Source organism: Macaca nemestrina, chromosome 14 (assembly GCF_043159975.1).
Source record: "Macaca nemestrina isolate mMacNem1 chromosome 14, mMacNem.hap1, whole genome shotgun sequence".
NCBI lineage: Eukaryota > Metazoa > Chordata > Mammalia > Primates > Cercopithecidae > Macaca > Macaca nemestrina.
The window spans coordinates 71,946,701-71,968,971 of NC_092138.1; the positions used below are offsets into that span (position 1 = coordinate 71,946,701).

At 37.4% G+C, this 22,271-nt stretch overlaps 1 protein-coding gene and 3 pseudogenes across 4 annotated transcripts in view; 2 read left to right on the forward strand and 2 right to left on the reverse strand.

The window, feature by feature from the left end:
• On the forward strand, positions 1-7,530 carry LOC139355346 (zinc finger and BTB domain-containing protein 10 pseudogene; annotated as a pseudogene).
• Positions 7,530-8,573, forward strand: LOC105481098 (zinc finger and BTB domain-containing protein 10 pseudogene; annotated as a pseudogene).
• LOC105480981 (bile acid-CoA:amino acid N-acyltransferase) overlaps positions 8,089-22,271 on the reverse strand; it is a 25,692-nt gene continuing 11,509 nt past the window's right edge. For 3 of the 4 annotated variants that reach the window (XM_011740212.3, XM_011740211.3, XM_071078089.1), the window contains exons 2-4: positions 18,685-19,201; positions 16,288-16,490; positions 8,089-11,154 (exon numbers count right to left, since the gene is read on the reverse strand). In XM_011740212.3, the coding sequence (XP_011738514.1) occupies positions 10,567-11,154; positions 16,288-16,490; positions 18,685-19,150 (1,257 nt within the window). In that variant the 5' untranslated portion in view covers positions 19,151-19,201 and the 3' untranslated portion in view covers positions 8,089-10,566. The remainder of the gene's footprint in view (positions 11,155-16,287; positions 16,491-18,684; positions 19,202-22,271) is intronic. The other variant, XM_071078091.1, reaches the window with a different exon arrangement.
• The window catches only part of LOC105480980 (UAP56-interacting factor-like), a 10,884-nt pseudogene continuing 7,821 nt past the window's right edge, over positions 19,209-22,271 (reverse strand).

Here is a 22,271-nt window from a genome sequence, read left to right on the forward strand (position 1 = left end):
ATGCACTTTGGTAGAGATAGTACTGCACAGACACCACCAAGATTTACTAGATTGCCTTCCAGAGAGTGGCCAAAACTGCATATGGCCCTGCTTGAACCATACCTGGGGCAGCTGAGGAGCACTGCATCAGAATGTAGGAAGTGGAGATTTGAGGCCACCTGGTGCTAAGGTTCTACAGGTGCCCAAGCTTCCTCTTTTGATATAGATATGCTGCCCCTAGCCTTGGCACTCTGTGCCTATGATAGGAAGGACAGCACAAATAAACACTGAAAGGCCTTTGGGGTCATTCTTTCATTATCGTGATCAATAGCACCTGATTTCTGCCTCGCCGTACTAATCTCCTTATCAAATAGTTACTTAGCCACACCTTTGGTGTTCTCTCTTGAATACACCTTTCCATTCTATACAATACGACCAGGCTGAGAATTTTCCAAATCTTTAAGTTCTGCTTCCACATTTTCTTATAAGTAGTCAAAATCCTCAACATTTTGCTTAGAGATTTCTTCTAGAACATGAACATAATTTGGCCAAGTTATTTGCTCCTTTGTAACAGAGATCATCTCATCTTCAGTTGCCAATAACATGTCTTTCATTTCCTTCTGAGATTTCATCAGAATGGCCTTTACCATCTGTATTTCGATAATATCAACATTTTGATCACAACCACTTAGTAATCTCTAAGAAGATGGAGGCTATTTCTACAGCTTCTTCAACCTCACCTTCTTCTGAGCCCTCGCCTGAGTTGCCCCTAAGGCTCCTTTCATGGCAGTGGACCTGTAATTCTTTCCATCCTTTATTTATTATTCAGTTCCAAAGCTGTTTTCACATTTTTAGGTTTTGCTATGAACACATCACCCTATCTCTCTGTGCCTATGTCTGTCTTTGTCGGTCTCTGCTGCTGTAACAAAATACCTTAGACTGGGTAATTTATGATAGAAATGTATTTCTCAGAGTTCTGGAGTCTGAGAGGTCTAAGATCAAGGAACTAGCAGATATGGTCTCTGGTAAGGGCTACTCTCTGCTCCATAGATAGCATCTTGTTTCTGCATCCTCACATGGTGAAGGTGGCAAGGCACCTCCCTTCAACCTCTTTTTATTTTTATTTTTTTATTTACTTTTTTTATTTGTTTGAACCTTTAATGAGAAAAAACATATACTATTGAGCTCAAGAACACGGTGTGTTTGGTGTGCCATTGGGCCAAGTGTTGGGGATACACATGGCAGAATTAGGAAACGGGATATATATCAACAAAAATACACACGATCATAAGAAGGAAAACTGGCGCTTGGCACAATCAACTCTCAGTTTCCTCATCATTCAGCAGCATGTTGGGAATCCTGTGGCTGAGGCAGAACACACGTCCAGACTCTGGGCACTGCAGGGTGCCTCCAACATATCCAGCAGCACATGGTGCATCTTCCTCAGAAACTGTTCATCCTCCTCATATCCTTCAACCGGCCCTATAGGCACCCCAATCAGGTGCAAGGTATGTATCAGCTGCCCCCAGGAGCACTGGTCACTCCTAGGGTATCAAGCTATACTACTAACATTTAGTGTTCAAAAACTTCACTTCACACTATTGTATGTAAGTGATCACATGTCAGTGTGCCAGATCTGTCTTAGCTAAAACTAGTAAATGACTTAACTTAGATGGTTTCTGAAACCTGTACATTTGGTATTGTTTGGCCCATAAGCTTTTAATTCTCTTAGCATGGAGGATGAAGGAAGCCGTACATTGTTGCTTGAGAGTCTGCAGCTTTAGACCAGATTTATTTTTGCACTGGAAGTATGGCAAGTGAGTGAAAAAAAATGGTAGTGCACTTTGGATGTTTAATTTCCTTTTTTAAAATTATGCTGCTTGTACCAAGGCTGAAAACCTCAATTTATGTTAATGACAGTAGAGATTTTCTTTTTTATGTCTACATTCTTTCTAATAAACTCCTGGAAGACTTCTTGGCTGTCCTTTTAAGTGTCTGGCTTACTGTAATTTTATGTATTTACCATTGATTGTAATGTATTTTTATTTGAGGAAGAATTTGGGATTCTTCCTCAGTTTGGAAAAAAAGTCTTGCTGCAATGTCATAGGAAACCTTTTAAAAGTGGATCTGTAACAGAAAATTTTATATGCACTTTGCTGCAGTTGGAAAAGAAAGTATTGTGATTTTATTGAAATAAAACTAAATGTGTTGTCCTCCTCTAAAAAGGATAATAATTATTCAAGAATTGAACAAAAACTTGAAAGAGGTGATGAAATTGTTCATCTCTACAACAGTATTCATGACTTGGACTGGACATGCAAATTAACATATAATGCAAATTGATCTACTTATTTGAACAACCTGAAATTATACTTATAAATCAAATGTGTATCAGTCAGTGTTCTCCATACAAGACAGCATGAGTATGGCCATTGTAAATCTAGCAAGGTGAACGAACACCTTAATCATAATATATTGGATTCTTTTTATCTTTTGAATTACCAAATTTCATCAGAAGTTTCTGAAAACAATCTATTGTGAAGAGTCATTTGAAAGAGTTGAAAAAAATCAAAGATAATTATAAGAATTTTCCTGACTTTTGGCTGTAATAGGAATATTGTGGCAGCTTAGTTCTAAATTACCCCGCTCTTCCTAAAAACCAGAGTTACAAAAAAAGGCACACTTTCAGTGAAACTAGAAGACAGATAAATCTAACAAATTGCAAATATTCACTCCCAGAAAGAGACAGCACTATGAGAAGAGGAAGCATCTGTGAGGAAATCAATCTCCAGGCGAGGCAGAAAGAGAACTGTGAGAAAGAGAGAGTGGAACCCATAAGTGGCAGAACTCAGTAAGCCATTATGGTGGACACACTGATGCTGTACTGAAATCCTCCTTCAGAAATCAAGGATTTGTAATCCAGCTGTTGAAAGCACTGCTGGGAAACAGCGCTCAGCTGTCAGCCATCTTCAAGGATTACCTTGGCTGAATAAAGCCACCTAAGGCATGCCCCAACACAATGGCTATTATCAAAAAAAGAAAAAGAAAAAAGAAAAAAAACAAGTGTTGATGAGAATGCAGAGAAATTGGAACCCTTGTGTATTGCTGTTGGAAATGTAAACGGTGGAGCCATTACGAAAAACAGTATGATGGTCCACCAAAAAGTCAAACATAGAATTACCATGCGATCCAGTAATTCCACTTTGGGTATATATCCAAAAGTATTGAAAAGCAGGGCTTAAACACATCTTTATATACCAATGTTCATAGCAGTATTATTCAAAATAGTCAAAAGGTAGAAAAAATCCAAATGTCCATCAACAGATGAATGACTAAATAAAATGATGGGTATATACACATGCAATGGAATATCATTCAGCTGTAAAAAAGAAAAAAAAATTCTGACACATGCTACAAAATGGATAAACTTTGAGGACATTACATTAAGTGAAATAAGCCAGACACAAAAGGGCAAGTAAGGATTTTACTTATATGAGGAACCTAGAATAAATTCACAAAAACAGAAAATAAAAAGGTGTTTTCCAGGAACTAGGATAAGGGGAAAATATTATTGTTTAATGAATATAAAGTATTAGTTTGGAAAGATGAAAAAGTTCTGGAGATAGGCAGTTGTAATGATAGCATATCAATGTGAATGTACTTAATGCCACTATACAGCATATATATTATACAACTAAAAATTTTATGTCTATTTTATGTTGTATCTATTTTATCACAATAAAAAAGTCAGTATCTTTTACAAAGTTTTGTTCATATTTTTTAATTAAGCAAAAATTTACATGGATTCCTTTTTTTGCTTAAATTTTTTTATTTTTATTTTAGATTCAAGGGTAAGTGTGCAAGTTTGTTATACAGATAAACTCATGTGACAGGGATTTATTGTACAGATTATTTTGTCACCCATGTACTAAGCATAGTACCCAATAGCTACTTTTTCTGTTCCTCTCCTTCCTCCCACCCTCCACTCTCAAATAGGCCCCAGTGTCTGTTGTTCACCGCTTTGTGTCCATGTGTTCTCATCATTTAGCTCCCACATATAAGGGAAAACATGCAGTATTTGGTTTTCTGTTCCTGTGTTAGTTTATTCCAACTCAATCCGTGTTCCTGCAAAGAACACAATCTTGTTCTTTTCTTGCGGCTGCGTAGTATTCCATTGTGTATACGTACCACATTTTCTTTATTCAGTCTACCATTGGTGGGCATTTAGGATGATTCCATGTCTTTGCTATTGTGAATAGTGCTGCAATGAGCATATGCATGCATGTATCTTTATGATAGAACAGTTTCTGTTCCTTTGGTAATGGAATCCTAGTAATGGGATTGCTAGGTCAAGGGGTAGTTGTATTTTTAGCTCCTTGAGGAATTCCCACACTGCTTTCCACAATGGTTGAATTTTATACTCCCACCAACAGTGTATAAGCATTCCCTTTTCTCTGCAACCTCACCAGCATCTGTTATTTTTTGACTTTTTAACAGTAGCCATTCTGACTGGTATAAGATAGTATCTCATTGTGGTTCTGATTTGCATTTCTCTAATGATCAGTGATGTTGAACTTCTTTTTATATGCTTGTTGGCCATATGTATGTCTTCTTTTGAAAAGTGTCAGGTCATGTCCTTTTCTATTTTAACTCTGGCAACATTAATATGCCAGATTAAGGATTTTTTTAAAAGATTTTATTATGTAATTTAATTTTAAATCTTTTTTTTTTATTTTCCTGGTATGTGAAAGTCTAAAAAATATAAAGAACTGGTTTGGACTGGAAATATCCACTATAATATAGAAAAAAATACATTATACTAGATATCAATAAAAATCCAGGTTGTCTTTTAAAAAATTACCAGGAATAATTACATATCCAGGATTGTACTACTAAACTTTCTAAAAAGAAGATAATTTTTATTGTAATTAAACTATTATATTTAAAAAGAAATTTTTTAAGATTCTGTTTATGAAAGAAGTACATTGGTATAATATCTAACCCAAAAATATCATGAAAAAGGAAACCACCATTTAATTCCATTTATTAATGTTAATTAAGAATACATCATGACCAAATGAGTTGCCTTTCTCAAATGCAAAGATGACTAAATACTAAAAAATAATTTATTCCATTTAGCTATCCAGAGAAAAAACATAAAATTATTTCTGATGATGATAAAAAGACACTTGAAAAACAATTCAAAAATTCTTAGTTTAAAAAATTTTTTCATGGACTATAAATCAAGTGACATACATGAGGCCAAACACCAACGTCATACTATATAGGCAAAAACATTCCTCCTAAAGTCCAAAACAGGAAATAAGAAAATTACACCCATTATTACAACTATTATATAACTTTGGATGGCAGGTGTTAGCCATTACATGATTATTACTCATATAGTCAAAGGAGATGTTCCTATTGAGTGGGTCTATGAAATATGACCACTTATATAACTGAGAGAGGAGGGAGGCTATTAGTCTCACTCAACCAAATGGAATGATTTTACTCTAAACAGAGGGAGTATCAGAAAGCAGATAGAAGGAAAAGAGTTTAGGCACACACAACCAAAGTGTCCTCAAGTTACTTCCACTACTCTAATTCTTCACTGGCTCCCCACCTACCTACAAAACGATTCAAAATATATTTCTAGTCATCCATCTTCACCTTAATTATCCACCAATGACCTTCCACTTCCATACATTGCAATTTAGTTGCTCAGAAATATTTGGGCTGTGACTTGCCCCTTAGAGAAAACCCCTCAAAGTTGACCTTGGACAAAGTTATTTGGATTTCACTATGCCTAGGACCATAAAATTATGTCCTGCAAGCCAAATAACCTACAGCCTATTTTTGTACTGCTTGTGAGTTAAGAATGGTTTTTACATTTGTAAATACTTGGAGAAAAAATAAAAAGAAAATTACTATTTTGTGATGCAGAGACTATATGCAAATTTTAGTGTCCATAAATTAAGTTTAATTGAAACACAGACGGTCATTCATTACACACTATCCATAGGTGTTGCTGTGCTATCATGGCAGAGCTGAGTAATGGTAACAGGGACCTTATGGCTTGCAATACTGAAAATATTTGCTATCTAATACTTTACAGAAAGAGTTTGCCAGCTCCTAATCTAGAGACACACAATCCCCTCATCATAGCTGTGTCCCTAAGATGCAATTCTGTGAATTTCATATGGTTCCTTTCTCATTGCTGAGAATGCCAAAATGTTGGACATTTTTAAGTACAAAAATAAGTTTTTTTAATTTTATTAGCTTTTGCTGAATTATTGATTGTAGACCCATTCTATGATCTTATATCCATATCAACTTCCATATTGCCTTAAACTAATAGATTCTTTTTCCAGATCTAGTTTTCCAATAACAATTGCATTACTATTTTAAAATATGAGAGATCTAAGCATATTTAATTTGAGTTTTAGGACCTCAACAAACATCAACCTCTGATTCATTTCATGTCTGTTTTATAAGCCAGGGCATTCTGTAGTTTACTGGTGGTAGCTTTTTTTCCCTTACGTATTGCTATGATTGCAAACTGGAATATTTTAGGTCAGGTAGAACTCTAAGTTCATTTCTACAAATATGGGACTCTCAGTGTATGATACTGGGTTAAGAGGAAACGATTTTTCCCTTTTAAAGTTAAGGCGACCATTCTCAGTCCTCTTGCTCTTCTCTTGCTGTGACTTCCTTCTTACAGTAAAAGATTAAAGACATTCCTCTGTGAAGGGCAGTAGTGTAGGAGCTGGTGAAGGAGAGACTGTCCAGAACTTCCTGCTCATGCAGTCCAAGTCTCTAGTGCAGAAGCTGTAGTGCTCCTCGAAGACCTTGTAGCTCAAGCACATTCCCTTGCTGCAATATTCCAAGGATACTGGCCTTATATCTTGAGGTTGGTGCCAAATGACCCCCATGGATGATGGAAGTCTGAACCATCCCCAAGTGGGGCATGATGAGCTTTCTTGGGGGACCCATAACAACAAGAAAACCCTTCTGTGGTAACACATCTCTGTTGAGTACAAACTCCCTGGAGATAATGCCGAGGAGTCAGCAATACCATCAGAGGAGGGGTACTATGACTTTACTAGTAGACCAAATGAGAAGTGATACTGCTGTCAACTTCCGTGACAACAAAATGAACTAAAAAAGAAAGGTATCCTTTGTGGTGTCAGTGCTCTAGCAAGCAGAAAATCTGTAAGGCTCCTAAGAACATCCTGGTTGCTGGCAGCCATTTCTTTAAGACTTTATATAGCGTTAAAAGCTAAGAAAGCCCTAACCAAAATAATACTACCCCCGTAGATATTGCTGCAGTCAAAATTTTTCAGTCTTTGTGGACTTCTTATATTCTGGTAACCTGGTGCTCACAAGCCAGAATAATGATAGTGACCTATCTTCAAACAAGTGAAATTTCAAACTTGCTGAAATTTTATTAAAGATGCCTAAATTTATTAAAGATTAAATATAAGCATTAAATCAGAAGTTCCAGGGTCTGCAGTTGTGGACTATAATAATAGAAAACCAGGCTGGGCATAATGACTCATGCCTGTAATCCCAGCACTTTGGGAGGCCAATGTACGTGGATCACTTGAGGCCAGGAGTTCAAGATCTGCCTGGCATACATGGCAAAACCCTGTCTCTACTGAAAATACAAAATTAGCCAAGGAGGGTGGCTCATGCCTGTAATCCCAGCTACTCAGGAGGCATGAGAATTGCTTGAATCTGGGAAACAGAAGTTGCAGTGAGCCAGGATCCTGCCTCTACCCTCTAGCCTGGGTGACAGGCAAGACTGTCTTAAAAACAAACAAACAAACAAACCTCAGTTAATAGAGATGGTCTGTCTTCATCATGGGATCAAAAAATTGCCAATTTGGGGGAAACATTAAATCTTACCAATTTGGCAAGTAATATAAAAATTGAAAATGATGGCTGTAATGTCAACAAGGGCCAAACAGAAAACTACCAAGTGAATGACAATGGTTGGGTCCAGAATGCATCTCCTGAAATGGCTGAAAACAAATCCAAAGGTCAAACAAGTGTTTGCTGGGAATAATATGGGCTCCCAGGGAATTCAAGAAACTGGGAAACACAGAGGAAAAACCAAACTACAAAGAGATTTATTTATAATACATCATGTAATAATGAAACTAATTTGGAAGATTACTCAATGATGCAGCCACCTATTGCCTTTTCAGGGGAAAATACCCTACTCATATTTGAGTAGAAACCTTGGAAGAACCAGATTTGGATGTTGCTCTACTTTCAGGGCTGGATGATGATAAGAATGTATTAGCTGAAGCTGGGTCTAATCAAGATGGAGTTGATATTAGAACTTCACATGATTTTATAATAAGTGTGGTTTGACACCTGGCACTTCAAGTGACTTCAAGTATGAGTTGATACCAGATACTTCAAATGATTTCAAGTATCAATTGATACCAGGTCCTTCAAATGATTTCAAATATGGATTATTGCCAGAATCTTGGCCAAAACAAGAAACTTGGGAAAATGGTGAATCATTTGTGCTAGGTTGTTCTTGTGTTGCTATAGAGAAATACCTGAGACTGGGTAATCTATAAAGAAAAGAGATTTAATTGGATCATGGTCCTGCAGGCTTTACAGAAGCATGATGCTTGCATCTGCTTGGCTTCTGGGGAGGCCTCAGGAAGTTTACAATCATGGCAGCAGGTGAACGGCGAGGAGGCACCTCACATGGCGAGAGAGGAGGCAAGAAAGAGTGTGAGGGCAGGGAGGAGGTGCCATACACTTTTAAACAGTCAGATCTCTTGAGAACTCACTCACTATCATACTCTCATGAGGACAGTATCAAGCCATGAGGGTTCACCCCCATGACCCAAACATCTCGCAGCAGGCCTCATCTCCAACACTGGGGATTACATTTCAGTATGAAATTTGGGCACAACAAATATCCAAACCATATCATCATCTCTAATCATGAATAAGTTAAAATGCCATCATTGTAGCTATGCAGCCAAATGCAACACTAAAAAGGCACTTGCTTATTCATACATGAGTGAGGTCATTTAGCTGTGATTTTTTACACTTGAAGAAAACATGGAAGAAAACATTTCTTGGTGCATAAGAAGAATAAAAAATGCAAATATATGGTATGTAAGAAGATCATGTTAGCAGCCAGTGTTGGAGTAAGACATGGATCTTGACCCTATGGTTTTTGTGTAGGCTGTACAAATAAATCACAGCCAGGAAGGCAAGAAAGTATAGATGAGAGACAGGATACAGAATCCCTCATGATAAAGACTATGAGGAGAATGAAGTAGGAGAAGCTGATGAAAAGCGGGTTGATGATGGAGATCAGAATGACCCATCGCAGTGAGATGAATTAGCAGATGTTTGTATGTCTCTAGATATTTAACTGACACACTATATTCCTCAAGGATACTGCATTTGTACAAAATACAAATTGACAGTTTGGATTGTTGAACTTAAAGGCTTGCAAAATGTGGTACATGCTAGATGGTAGTTATGTTGCTAGAGAACTGTATGATCAAAGCCTTATAGCAAAAAAATGTTTTAATATTTGCAACGGACTGTACAACAATCATGTGGTTGAATTACATGGAGACTTCATATATTTTGTTGGTTATCAAACTAAAGTATTTTTTACTTATGGGATGTACAGTAACTATTTGGGTCTTATGGAAATATAGTACCTGTCCTAATAGAGCTCACATTCATGTGCTACTCTAACATGACTGAAGAAATTCATTATGGAAGTACAGTGACAGTTGACCCAATCACTCAGTTCATCAAACTCCCCAGGTTAGCCTGTACTAGCAGAGTTGTGTTTCTATATTTATTTTTTGCTTTATTAATTTTATTTTTAATACAGATTTTCAGTAAGGGGCATTTTCAACCTCATTGGTTCTATTTTCTTGTCTTTTCCATTTTAATTTGCTTCATAACTTAAACCAAGTCTCTTCTAGTCTTAGTTATTATGTCTCAATTATGTGCCAGTGGGCATGTTTTTAAGAACTGAAGAAGTAATTTATTGCAATGAACTAACTGACTTCCTCCATTCCTTCTTTCCTTTTTGACATGAATTTTACTACCCCACAGATGAAAAATGATGTTGCAAAGTTACTGTGGTGAAGTTGAAAAATATCACTAAAATGATTATAATTTAGTATTACCTTTCTCCTGCAGCTCTAATCCGATGAATTCTTACTATATAGTGTGTTCTGACATGGTATTTGGTTTTAGGTATCTGTTACTTTGGTGCTATTCCTGTTTGCCTTTTCTTATTTTTGCCAGTGTACTATACCTCAGTCCTATTTAGAAGACCTGATGGAAAGAAAAGTCATGTAAATAATAAGTAAAATGATTTGTTTTATGATTTATCCACCATGTCCAGTTTGGTAGCTTGTTATGCAGTATAAGTGAAATATCAGGTTTTTACCCTATGCTTTTTTTAATCATTAAAATTAATACAAAATGTATATAGCAGTTGGGGGAGACATTCCGCCATGAAAATTGAGAGAAGGTCCTGGTAAAGAGATTTGCTTCTTTATTTTCTAGGAATATCTAGTCTTCTTAGAGTGGACTGGTCATATCTGGAATGAGGTGCTTCCTGAGAAATCTTTGGATCTCCTTCCAAGCATGTTCCTGTGCAGCTGCGTGTGGGATCACTTCTCCTCCCCAGTGTAACTTCAAATCACGGGTCATTGAGGCACAGCATAGAGGAGAATAGGGAGGTTCTATCAGGTGGCCTGCCCCAGGGTAAGAGAGCAGGGTCCAGTTGTTCTTCCCATGTCTCCTCAGCTGTGCTATGGCTTGTTCAGCATGTGCTTTGCTGTTGATAATCTTATCACCTTCTCCTACGATGAAGAGGAAATGCCCCTGGGCCTCTTCAACAGGAAATAAATATTGACTGGCCCCAACTTCTGTTGTCTCATAAATGCGATAGAGCTCTAGTAACCCCAAGGCACTGGTGGATATTAATTGTGCAGAATAGGGAAAGGGCTGATAGATCTTACCACGATACACCTGTGGAATGCCAAAAGGAAAGTTGGTTCCATTAATAAGTACTGTGGCTGTGACTTGCTTTAGGTTAACAGCCATAGATAGTCCAATCTGTACTCCTTGACATACAGAGACTACCCCAACGCCTGGGCCAAAGACCTGAAAAAAATAATAGAAATGAGAAATTATTCTATCCTTCATTTAGGAAAACTCCACAATCTCAAACAACCAAAGAACTTCAATAGCTAATGAGAACAAAGCAAGTATTAATCCTACCCACATCCCTAGATATAGATTTCTGGAATATATAATATGTATTCAAAAGAAATACTCCAAAAATATGTCAAGCTTTACTGACTGTATATTATGGATTCAGCATTGTGTTAGGTTCTGAGTTTAAAATGCCCTAAAGAAATACAAATGTCATAAGAAATGGCAGGTGGCCATTGTGAATAATGTGGGTCAGGGTGTAGATGATTGGTAAACTTTCTTGCACCAGTTCTGAGCTCCTTTCAGAGGAAAGGGCACCTTGTAGGAAGAGACTGGGAAAGAAAGTGAGATCATAGGATAGAGTTGAACAGAGGATTCTAGATTTGCTTCGGTTTTTCCAAAAGTTTTCTCATTGTAGAGAAAAATGTCATAAAGGAGGCTTGGCTCAGCTTCCTCCCTCATTGTCAGTCATGAAATAAGCATCCTTAAATCTTCTACCCTAAGGCAAGCACTGGGAGTCACAGACAGAAAACTAACAATCTCTTGTCATTAAGGAACTCACTGCCAGATGAAGAGACAGGAGGAAAAAAGAAACACAACACATGATTGGAGCCTCATAAATTCTATGATATAAGACTGCATATAGGCTAGACTGCCAACCCAGATTAGCAGGGAATAAAGGCAGGATCAAAGAAAGGCTCTCAGAGGAAATGGGCTACAAAACAAAATGAGTCTTCATATCAAAAAATGAAAGCCAAGCCTGGGCAACATAGTGAGACCCCATCTCTACAAAACTAAAAAATTAGTTGGATATGGTGGTGTGAGCCTGTAGGCCCAGCTACTCAGGAGGTTGAGGTAGAAGGATCACTTGAGCCCAGGAGTTCAAGGCTTTAGTGAGCCATGATTGTGCTAGTGTACCCCAGCCTGGGCAATAGAGTGAGACCCTGTCTCAAGAAATAAAAATAAAAATAAAGTCAACAAGAAGGAATGGTATTCTATGCTGAGTATAGCAGACACTGTTAGTTGCCTACACCTGAGCCATTCTCCACAATTTCAAAGCTAATATGACCTTGATTTTGTGTGGTGTAGCAATATATCCAGCCCCAATGGATAAATTCTGAGGGATCCTAATCTATTTCCCTTTTTCAGCCTTTCTTCTAAGGCCAACATATTCTACCTACGGACTTTTTCCCCCGCCATGCAAAATGACACAGAATCATGAAGAGAAAGCCTATGTTTATGATCATTCTTTTCAGACTAGTATACTGGCCTGTTGACTTAATTCCTAAAACTGCCAGAGTCATTCTGTGATCTTCAGAGTAAGGCTAGAAAATGGCAAAAATGTCAATCTAATCTCCTTGATCAAAAACTACACTGAGTTTCTAAGCCAAAGTTTGAACCATCTATCACCAAATCTGTTATGTAAGAGAATAAGATGCCTTATGTTGATGTTGTTTAAGCCACCATCAGCCACTTTTCTGGGAAATGTAGCCAAAACATTCCTAATGTATTCACCATGGGAGAAACACATGCAAAAACTGAGAGGCAATGAAGAGCAAGGCATTTAGAGGAACCACAAGTAGTTCTTCATTATTTTAATTTAGAATATAAGGTGGGAAATAACATAATAAGTCTGGAACAGAAAACACTAACTTTATGGTGCATAGCTTTGAAAAATAGATTAAGCATCTTCAGTTTTTTTTCCTAACTAAGGAGGAGAATTAGGACAAATTTTAAAGATAGGGATAAGATAAGACTGAATAAGTACACAGAAGTCAGATCATAGGAAGTTTTGTCTAACATGCTAGGAAGCCTGAATTTTATCCTATAATAAATAGGGAGACTCTTAAGCAAGTGAGTAAAATAGTTGTGTTCTAGGAAGGCCCATTTTACAACTGTGACTTGCATAAATGGAGGCAGAAAAGCCATAGCTTAATGCGCTGATATAAGCAGGAAATTATAATGTCCTGAACTAAGGTAACACCAGTAAAAATGAAAAGGAAACCACATGTTCAAGAGTTATTTTTGAGTATTGAATGTATTGCTCCCAGTTACCAATGTGGTTGGGAATTCTAAGGAGGAGTTAAAGAAAATCGTTCTTTGTGCCACAAAATAAAGCTCTGATTCTCCTTGAGCACTGGCTCCTGGCAAGTCCCAGAGAGAAGCCTCACTTTTCTAAAACCTTTGTTGACTTCCTGTATTTATTTTAATTGATATTCTATATTTTACAGGCATTTTATAAACGAATGTTTGGGGTATTTTCCCTACTACTTAGAAACACATGAATCAATACACAACTCATGACAAGCTGATGAAAATGTGAGAAATTCTTAGGGTAAGAGGGGAAAAAAAATAAACAAATGGAATGAGTCATATATACTCTTTATTTCCTACCCTGTATATTTAAGAGGGGTGGCTTGAATCAATTAAAAGTTCCTTTCAAGCTCTGAAATTCTGTATTTTTTTAATTTTAATTTTTATTTATTATTTATTTTTATTTTTTGAGACTGAGTCTCATTCTGTCGCCCAGGCTGGAGTGAAGTGGCGCAATCTCAGCTCACTGCAACCTCTGCCTCTCAGGTTCAAGCAATTCTCCTGCCTCAGCCTCCCAAGCTGGAACTACAGGCGCCCACCACCACACCCGGCAAATTTTTGTATTTTTAGTAGAGATGGGGTTTCTCCATGTCAGCCGGGCTGATCTACTACTATGATATGGGATAGAATTGGAGTTTATTAAACCTTGTTAATTGCCTGGTTAGGTGATCTGCCCACCTCGACCTCCCAAAGTGCTGGGATTACAGGCATGAGCCACTGTGCCCGGCCTAATTTTTATTTTTAATTGACAAATAATAATGATACATATCTATAAGGCACAATGTGATATTTCAGTGCATATGTACGTGGTAGAATGAACAAATCAGGCTGATTAACATATCCATTACCTCACAAATTTACCATTTCTTTGTGGTAAGAACATTTAAAATCTAATCTTTTAGCAATTTGGAAATATACAATACATTATTATTAACTATAATCACCATGCTGTGCAATAGATCACCAGATCTTAGTCTTCTTGTCTAACAGAAACTTTGTACCCTTTGACCTACCTTTCTGCCCCAGTCCTATAGCTTAATATAAAAGATAGAGAGTGACAGTTATGGTAAGGAAAGATGGGAACTCAGAATGGATTTGGCCATGGAAGATAAACTAAAAGCAAGTGTAACATGAATGAACAAAAAAGCATGACTCAAATCTGTGCAGGCCTTTTAATATGTTTCTGGCCCTTGTCAAAATAGTAACTCTTGTTACAATTTCTACCACAAAATTTGGGATCAAGAAATTTTGAGTTCTTAGAAGTTACTTAAAATCAATACGTAGAGAAATATGACCCTCAAGAAAGATCTCTGTTCTATCATCTTGCAGAAGAGACAATGTGAAGTAGGTTTAATGAAATTTCTCAGAGTCTGGGGGAAAAAATCTGGTTTCCAGGCCTGGATTAATCATTAACTAGCTATCTATGTGACATTGGCAACAACAGTGATGAAAAAGTCATGTAGCAAATATAAGGGGAACGAGGCAAAGACAGTGAAAAAAGAGAATCACATAACCTCTCCACTTCTCATCTAAGCCAAGAAGAAGGCTCACAATGATAATATTGACTGACAGTTCAAGGGCAGTTCCATTATATGCATCAAAAATAGCCATTTAAAATGTTCAATGTGTCAGTAGATTATCAGTAATTGTTGCTTATTTCTGCAAACCTGATTATGTTTTGGTGATCCTTATATAAAAAACCATGTAGTATGGAGATTTAATTTTATTTCAATTCTTATTAAGAAAAATTAGAGGCCAAGGCAGGTGGATCACTTGAGGTCAGGAGTTTGAGACCAGCCTTCCCAAAATGGCAAAACCCTGTTTCTACTAAAAATACAAAAAGTAGTCAGGTGTGCTGGTGCACACTTATAGTCCCAGCTACTCAGGAGGCTGAGGTAGGAAAATCACTTGAACCTGGGAGGTGGAGGTTTCAGTGAGCTGAGATTGTGCCACTGCCTCTAGCCTAGGCGATAGAGCAAGACTCTGTCAAAAAAAAAAAAAGGAAAGGAAAGAAAAAATATTGGGCAATTAACAAGGTTTAATAAACTACAACTCTATCCCATATCATAGTAGCAAAGCACATATTTTAAAATTTTAAAAGCCATATGGATTGGAAAGCACTATAGTGTTATGTGTAAGGGCTCACAAGTAACTAAACATTCAGACTCATTCCTCAAAGAAATACAGATTATCTGTCCAGTTAAGTATAGTGATGAGAAAAATGAGAGCTAGTTAATAATTAGAGCTATAAGATAAGGCTGAAGAAGTATGAAGTCAGATCATAGAAAGTTTTGTCTAACATTTGTTCATCTTTGAGCACTTAGTATTGCCAGGTTCTATGATAAGTATTTTGCATGCATTATCCTTTTTTTTTTTTTTTTTTTGAGACAGAGTCTCGCTTTGTCACCCAGGCTGGAGTGCGGTGGCAGGAACATGGCTCACTGCAGCCTCAACCTCCCGGGCTCAAGCGATCTTTCCTCCTCAGCCCCTGTTGAGTAGCTGGGACTACAGGTGCCCACTACCACACCCAGCTATTTTGTTAGTATTTATAGAGAAAGAGTTTGGCTATGTTGCCCAGGCTGGTCTTGAACTGTTGGCCTCTATTAATCCTCCCATCTTGGTCTCCCAGAGTGCTAGAATTACAGGCTTGAGCCATCACACCCGGCCAGTCCCTTTTTAAAAAATAACCATAATATCCTATGACTTCTCTTAACTTCCAAGTACGATTCTCAGTGAACTTGAAATTCTATTCATGCCCATGTTATTTATAATTCACATGATTTATTTCTCATCCAGTGTCTTTTGCTCAGAAAGACAAAATGCATAGGAAGTTAGCCTGTGCCCATCGTAGTATCAAAAGGCACTGGCTTCTGGCCAAGTGTCAGATCATGCCACTGCACTCCAGCCTGGGTGACAAAGCAAGACCCTGTCTCTTAACAAAAACAAAAAACCCCAGGGAGTCAAACCTACTGAAAAGGCAAAAATTACCTTCGGATGTCTCAGGAGAAAGTTGGCAGCCTCCTCAAAATATTCCAAATCTGTTACTTCTGGTTTGGCGGGCAGGTCTTCATAGTTAAAGTAAGCCAAGGCCAAGGAGGCAAAGCCACGACTGGCTAGGAGGCTGGCCCGAAATTCAAGCAGCCCACCCAAACCACCAAACAAATCAATCACCCCTGGGAAGCGACCCTCTCCTGAAAAATAACAAAACAGAATTGTACATGAAGAGAAGGTGTGGAGAAGATAAGAAAAACTTGAAAATACAAAGCAGAAATGCAAATTATAACATAATAAAAGATAAAATAAAGATAATAAAAGCATGAGAAGACAAAGCAGAAATGCTAAATTACATTCAAATATAATTTTGAAATTAACATTTAAATTTTCAAATACGATTCCAACAGTTTTAGCCTTCTCCCTGGGGCAGAATTAAGGCCCATTGACTATACAATGTAATACAATATCTAGATGTTTGACTAGGAACTACATTCACTGACATATTTACTGTCTGCAGCCCAGGAAATGGGAATTCATGGTAGTTTCTATACTCTTGTTGTAAAGAAAGGCATAGAAATTAGGCTGGAGCTTCTTAACCTATAAAGAAGTATACAGATAAGTTTTAGGAAATCCATGGAGATCCTGAAATTACAATATATGCAAAATATGGTGTGTGTGTGTGTGTGTGTGTGTGTGTGTGTGTGTGTGTATATATATATATATATATATACTTATAGATGAATTTTACTTATGAGAGGTTCCACAGATTTAATTTGGTTCTCAAAGAAATCTATGGCTCAAAAAATTTTTTTGCAATGATTGTATTAGCTAAAATCCTGACTTAACACTGCTCTGCTACACTCATTTGACTATACAGTGATGAAATCTTACACCTAAGCATGTGTCAATGATGAGCCCTTTTATTCAATAACACCATGTTTATTTTCTGCAGGCTGACACATGGTAAAAAGTAGGGACGGTCAGAGTATCATCCTACACTCACTCCGTATAGGCAGCTTTCTTCCAAAATAAAGCAGAGCCTACACACTGAAAGAAACTTACGATGCACTTATTGGGGATATTCTGTTCTTTTATAAGTGATTTTAACTAAGACAGACTGATCCCATGCATGTTTGAAAGGAGTGGCTTGATTTAAAGGAGTATTGGGAATTTTTTTTAACTTACTATAATTAATTACAATGAATAAAGAAGAAATAAAGTGATGTTGAATATATCTTAGTTTTACATTATCATTTGCATAAATGAATAAGGATGTTTTTACCATCTGATTGACAAGAATGGGGGAACACTTAAAAGTACTGAGTCTTTTATCTTGGAAGAATGTTACAGTCAAGAAATATTTGTGATCCGACTCAACCTCCTTATAACCTCACACAACTCAGTTCTCTTTTGTTTCCCCTGTAGAAAACACACGTGAAGCAGGAGACCCAGCACATGCAATGTTCAAGAGGATTCCCAAACAGCACACCCTAAACCAGCACATCATCCCAAGATGGAAGGCCTGTACCAATAAACAGATTTTTAACTGGGGTGGGATAATAGAGGTACAGCAATTTGTGCCATTTAATTCTTGATCACTACCCATAATAAAGTGGTCTACATGCTATTTACTGGGTATTTTAAAAATTCAGATTTATCTGAGCAAGTGCATAGGTTATGGTGAATTTGGAAAGGAAAGCTTTTATTGCTTTTCTTCTGAGAAATTAACTTTGCTTTATCTGGCCCCACAACAAACTCTGAGAAATGTACCAAAAGATGTTTAAACCACTTAGTTATCGGTATTTGGAGATTTCTGTGGGAAACTATGAGTGTTCTGATAAGTTTTATAGCCATTAGGAAGCATGCTATATTATTAGATTCATGGAATAATCTACAAATATGTAATATTTATGAAGCTACAGGGTACAAAATTTCTTGCATCCTCTGTATTTGCTGCAGTCTTTCAGTCCATCTTATCTCCAGCTTGTTGTGGCAACAAGGTAATAACCAATGCCTAAATTGAAACTCAACCTAATAGAGCCTGCACAAGGATCTGGGATATGGTTTCCATCACATCAAGATGAGGGTCTTCATATAGCCAGACTTCAATCCAGAAAAATTTAGCAAATCCAAAGCTATGTAAAGTCCATAATGTAGGGACTCCATAAACTATATGTAGTCACATTCTTAAACAAGCTTCAGAATTGTTGAGAAGAAACTTGAGCTGGAGTGGAATATTACCACATTCTTGTTCTGACCCAAGGTTAACATTGATTGTAAGGCAGAAAGCAGTGCTCTAGGTATTATCCATATTCAAGTTAAATTTCTAGAGAGATAATGCATTTAAAGTGGAAAAACAAGAATAACAATAACCAGAGTAATTCTACTCACCTGGAGGGAGAAAGAGAGCTCCTCGAAGGCGGCCTTCTCGAACCTGAATTCGTGTGACACCAGGTGCCACATACCACCTCTCCAAAGTCAGGCTGGCCTTTGGAGCACTGGCAGCTTTATTGTTCACTATTAACTCTAAGTCATAAAGTTTTAATTGGACCTGGAAAGGCTTATTCATCACATCTTTTTTCAACAGTCTTGTTAATAGCTTTTCAGGTTTCAGAGACCAGAAGAGACCCATGGGGTGGACTCCCATATAATCCCCTCCAAGTGAAGAAGCATGCTTCAGGTCCACCTCACCAAATTCATTGGCCCTATAGTGGGCTTGAGAATAAAACATGTTTCCGCTTTCATCTTCCAGTGATGCCTGAAAACTCACCATCTGAAAGGGAGTCAGGCCTGTAGCTTGGATATGCACTGGCTCATCAACAAGTGCACTCACAGGGGTAGCTGTCAACTGGATCATTTTTTTAGCGTGGCACCTGGAATGATTCTTCAGGAATATCTTCTGCAAAACCTCAAAAAAGAAAGAAAAAGGAGCAGTAAAATAAAGTAGAGATAAGGGTTGATGAAAGGTGAATTGAATCAGCATTCAGGCCACTTAGGAGTCAGTTCTAACCCTCTAGTTCTTTACAAATTTCCTGATATAATCTTCTAGTACAAGACACCTGAGAGCTTTCAACGAATTTCTAGAAGACAGTAAGCAAGCTGACAAATTTTGTAACAATAATGAACCAGCGTTAAAGAAGCAGCAGCCAAAATATGCATGAATGGTATCAATATATCTAGGAAGATAACACAACCTGTCAAACAGAACCTTTAAAAAAATCAAGTACAACAGAGGATAAAAATGAGATTTGGATTTGAAAACATGGTTATTTATTGAACGTCTATATATATGAGACATTTGACTTCACGCTAATCCCTTCCCCAAGTCCTGGAAACAGAATGCTTTGCATCCAAGAGTTTACCTGCAACAGAACATAAAAAAATAGAGGGATCATGGAAGAGGAATACTATACAGCCATGAAAAAATGAAACCATATCCTTTGCAGCAACATGGATGCAGCTAAAGGCCATTTCCTAAGTGAACTAATGCAGAAACAGATAACCAAATATCTCATGTTCTCACTTATAAGTGGGAGCTAAACGTTGGGTACACATGGACAATGGGAACAGTAGACACTGGGGACTGCAAGAGGATGGAGAGAGGGATGGTGGCAAGGGCTGAAAAACTACCTACTGGGTACTTTACTTAATACCAGAGTGACAGGTTCAGTCATACCCCAAACCTCAGCATCATCACACAATATACCTATGTAACAATCCTGCACATATACCCCCTGATTCTAAAATAAAAGTTAAAAAAAAAAAAAAAAACCAACCCAGAAGGATCTTCTCAAAAGAATGAGAATAAAATCTTTGGAAAGAACAAAAGAGGTGGTGTGTGTATTGCTCCCTAGAGAAAAAACATCCATAGCTTTGTACTTAGGATTTGCCCAAAGGAAAGCAAAACTAGAAGCTGACAAGCCCTTCAGGTACATAAAAGTCTTGCTGAGCTTTTTGTAACCTTTTAAAAATTAAGAAAAGCCCATCTCCTTTCGATTAGTGTGAAGAAAGCCACAAGAGTTACCACTGTTCTCACTCTAGCAAACAAAACTATCTGCATAAGCTACAAAATTAGTTTTGGGTTTGTTGGGTGATTTTTTTTTTTTTTTGGTCTTTATTTTTGTTTTGTTTGTAACTCATTAGATTACTGAGAATGCAAAGAATCTACATGAACTGAACTCCAGCAAATGACAAGCTGCTCCATAGGAAACAGGAAATTTTCTCTCCTACATGCTGATTTTCAATTATGATAAAGCAGCAAAAAATAAACCCAACAGAAAAAAAAATAAGGAGAAATCAACAGAAAATATAATGCACTTTTAACGGATATGTGTGGATTGGTTTGATAAACTAGAATTCCAAGAAACTGTAGCTACAGAGTAAGTCTTTCTCTATCTGCCAACTTTCTGTAGAGCTTCACCATGTGCCCAGACGGAGATCAGGGGTGCAAGCTGAGAGAAATCTGAGGCATTGCAGGCCTTCATGTAAAATAAGGCAGCTGCCTTTCAATGAATGGGGTCAGAGGAGCAGAGTAGAGAGAGATTTCCCCAGACTCAGAGATCCAGGAGCAGGATTGCAAAGCAAAGCAAGCTCCCTAGTGACCCTTATTACAGAAAGATTGTGAATCAGAATCTTTCACAGTTTGAAAGGCTAGCAACACGGCCATAATACACAAAAATCTCTCCAGATATTCAGCAGTGCTGAGTCCCAAGACCATTCTGATGAGAAAGGCATAATTCCATACACTCAAAAATATCTGAAGCCAGTTTTACACTGAATCAAATAAACTTGCAACAAAGCCAAAACCCAGCTCAACTGCAACTATATTTATTACATCCACACTATTAAAGGATAAGTGACAGCAACAAAGGGACCTACTCATATCTCAGAAGACCAAGATTTATCATGATAAAGTCTAAAAAAATTGGCAAAGGCAATGAGATCCTAAATACCACTATCATAAAAATAATCAATTTCTATCTTTCTATCTTCCTTCTGCTACAAGAGGAACCAAAGAAGTCAAATAGATAATTGTTCTGTCTGAGCCAACAATGAAATCTTTAAGAACAGGTATATTCCCTGTTATTTTCTCAGGGCATTATATTACACCTGTTTTATTTAAAAAATAAAAATAAAATCTTCAAAAATAAAAATGAGTTAGCCTTGTGAATATTTTGAAGCAAAGTTTCTTGAATTTCTATGATGAACTCTTCAAACAATTCAATTTTTCAGAGTCATCACACAAAAGTCCCTTTGATATGGGATCGATCCCGTGATTACTGATATGGTTTGGCTGTGTCCCCAACCAAGTCTCAACCTTGAATTGTAATAATCCCCACATGTTAAGGGCAGGGCCAGGTGGAAATAACTGAATCATGGGCGTGGTTCCCCCCATGCTGTTCTCATGGTAGTGAATAAGTCTCACAAGATCTGATGGTTTTATAAATGGGAGTTCCCCTGCACAAGCTCTCCACCATGTAAGCCACCATGTAAGACATGCCTTTGCTTCTCCTTTGTCTTCTGCCATGATTTTGAGGCCTCTCCAGTCATGTGAAACTTTGAGTCCATTAAACCTCTTTCCTTTATAAATTACCTACTCTCACGTATGTCTTTATTAGCACTGTGAGAACAGACTAATACAGTTACACAACAGCTTCCTTCTTTGTTGTCAGAGTGGCTCTTTGTTCCTTCAGGATCCTAAACTTCTCATTCAAAGTCATCTCTGTCTCTTTTCCAGTACTGTTTATGTCAATTGTAGGGGACCACTTTAAGAACTTTCTTTATTTCACATTGCTTCCATTTTGTTAAAAATGAAGATACAGCAGTATGAATTAATCCTGATTTCTGTGTTACTGGGCATTGCACTGCTCCAGGATTGTCCACAGACAGAGTCAAAATTCCTCTGTTGGTGGTGAAAGTGAGACAGCCAGGTGAGAAGGAGTCCGTGGGAAAACTCCAACCGCCTATGCACAGGGAGT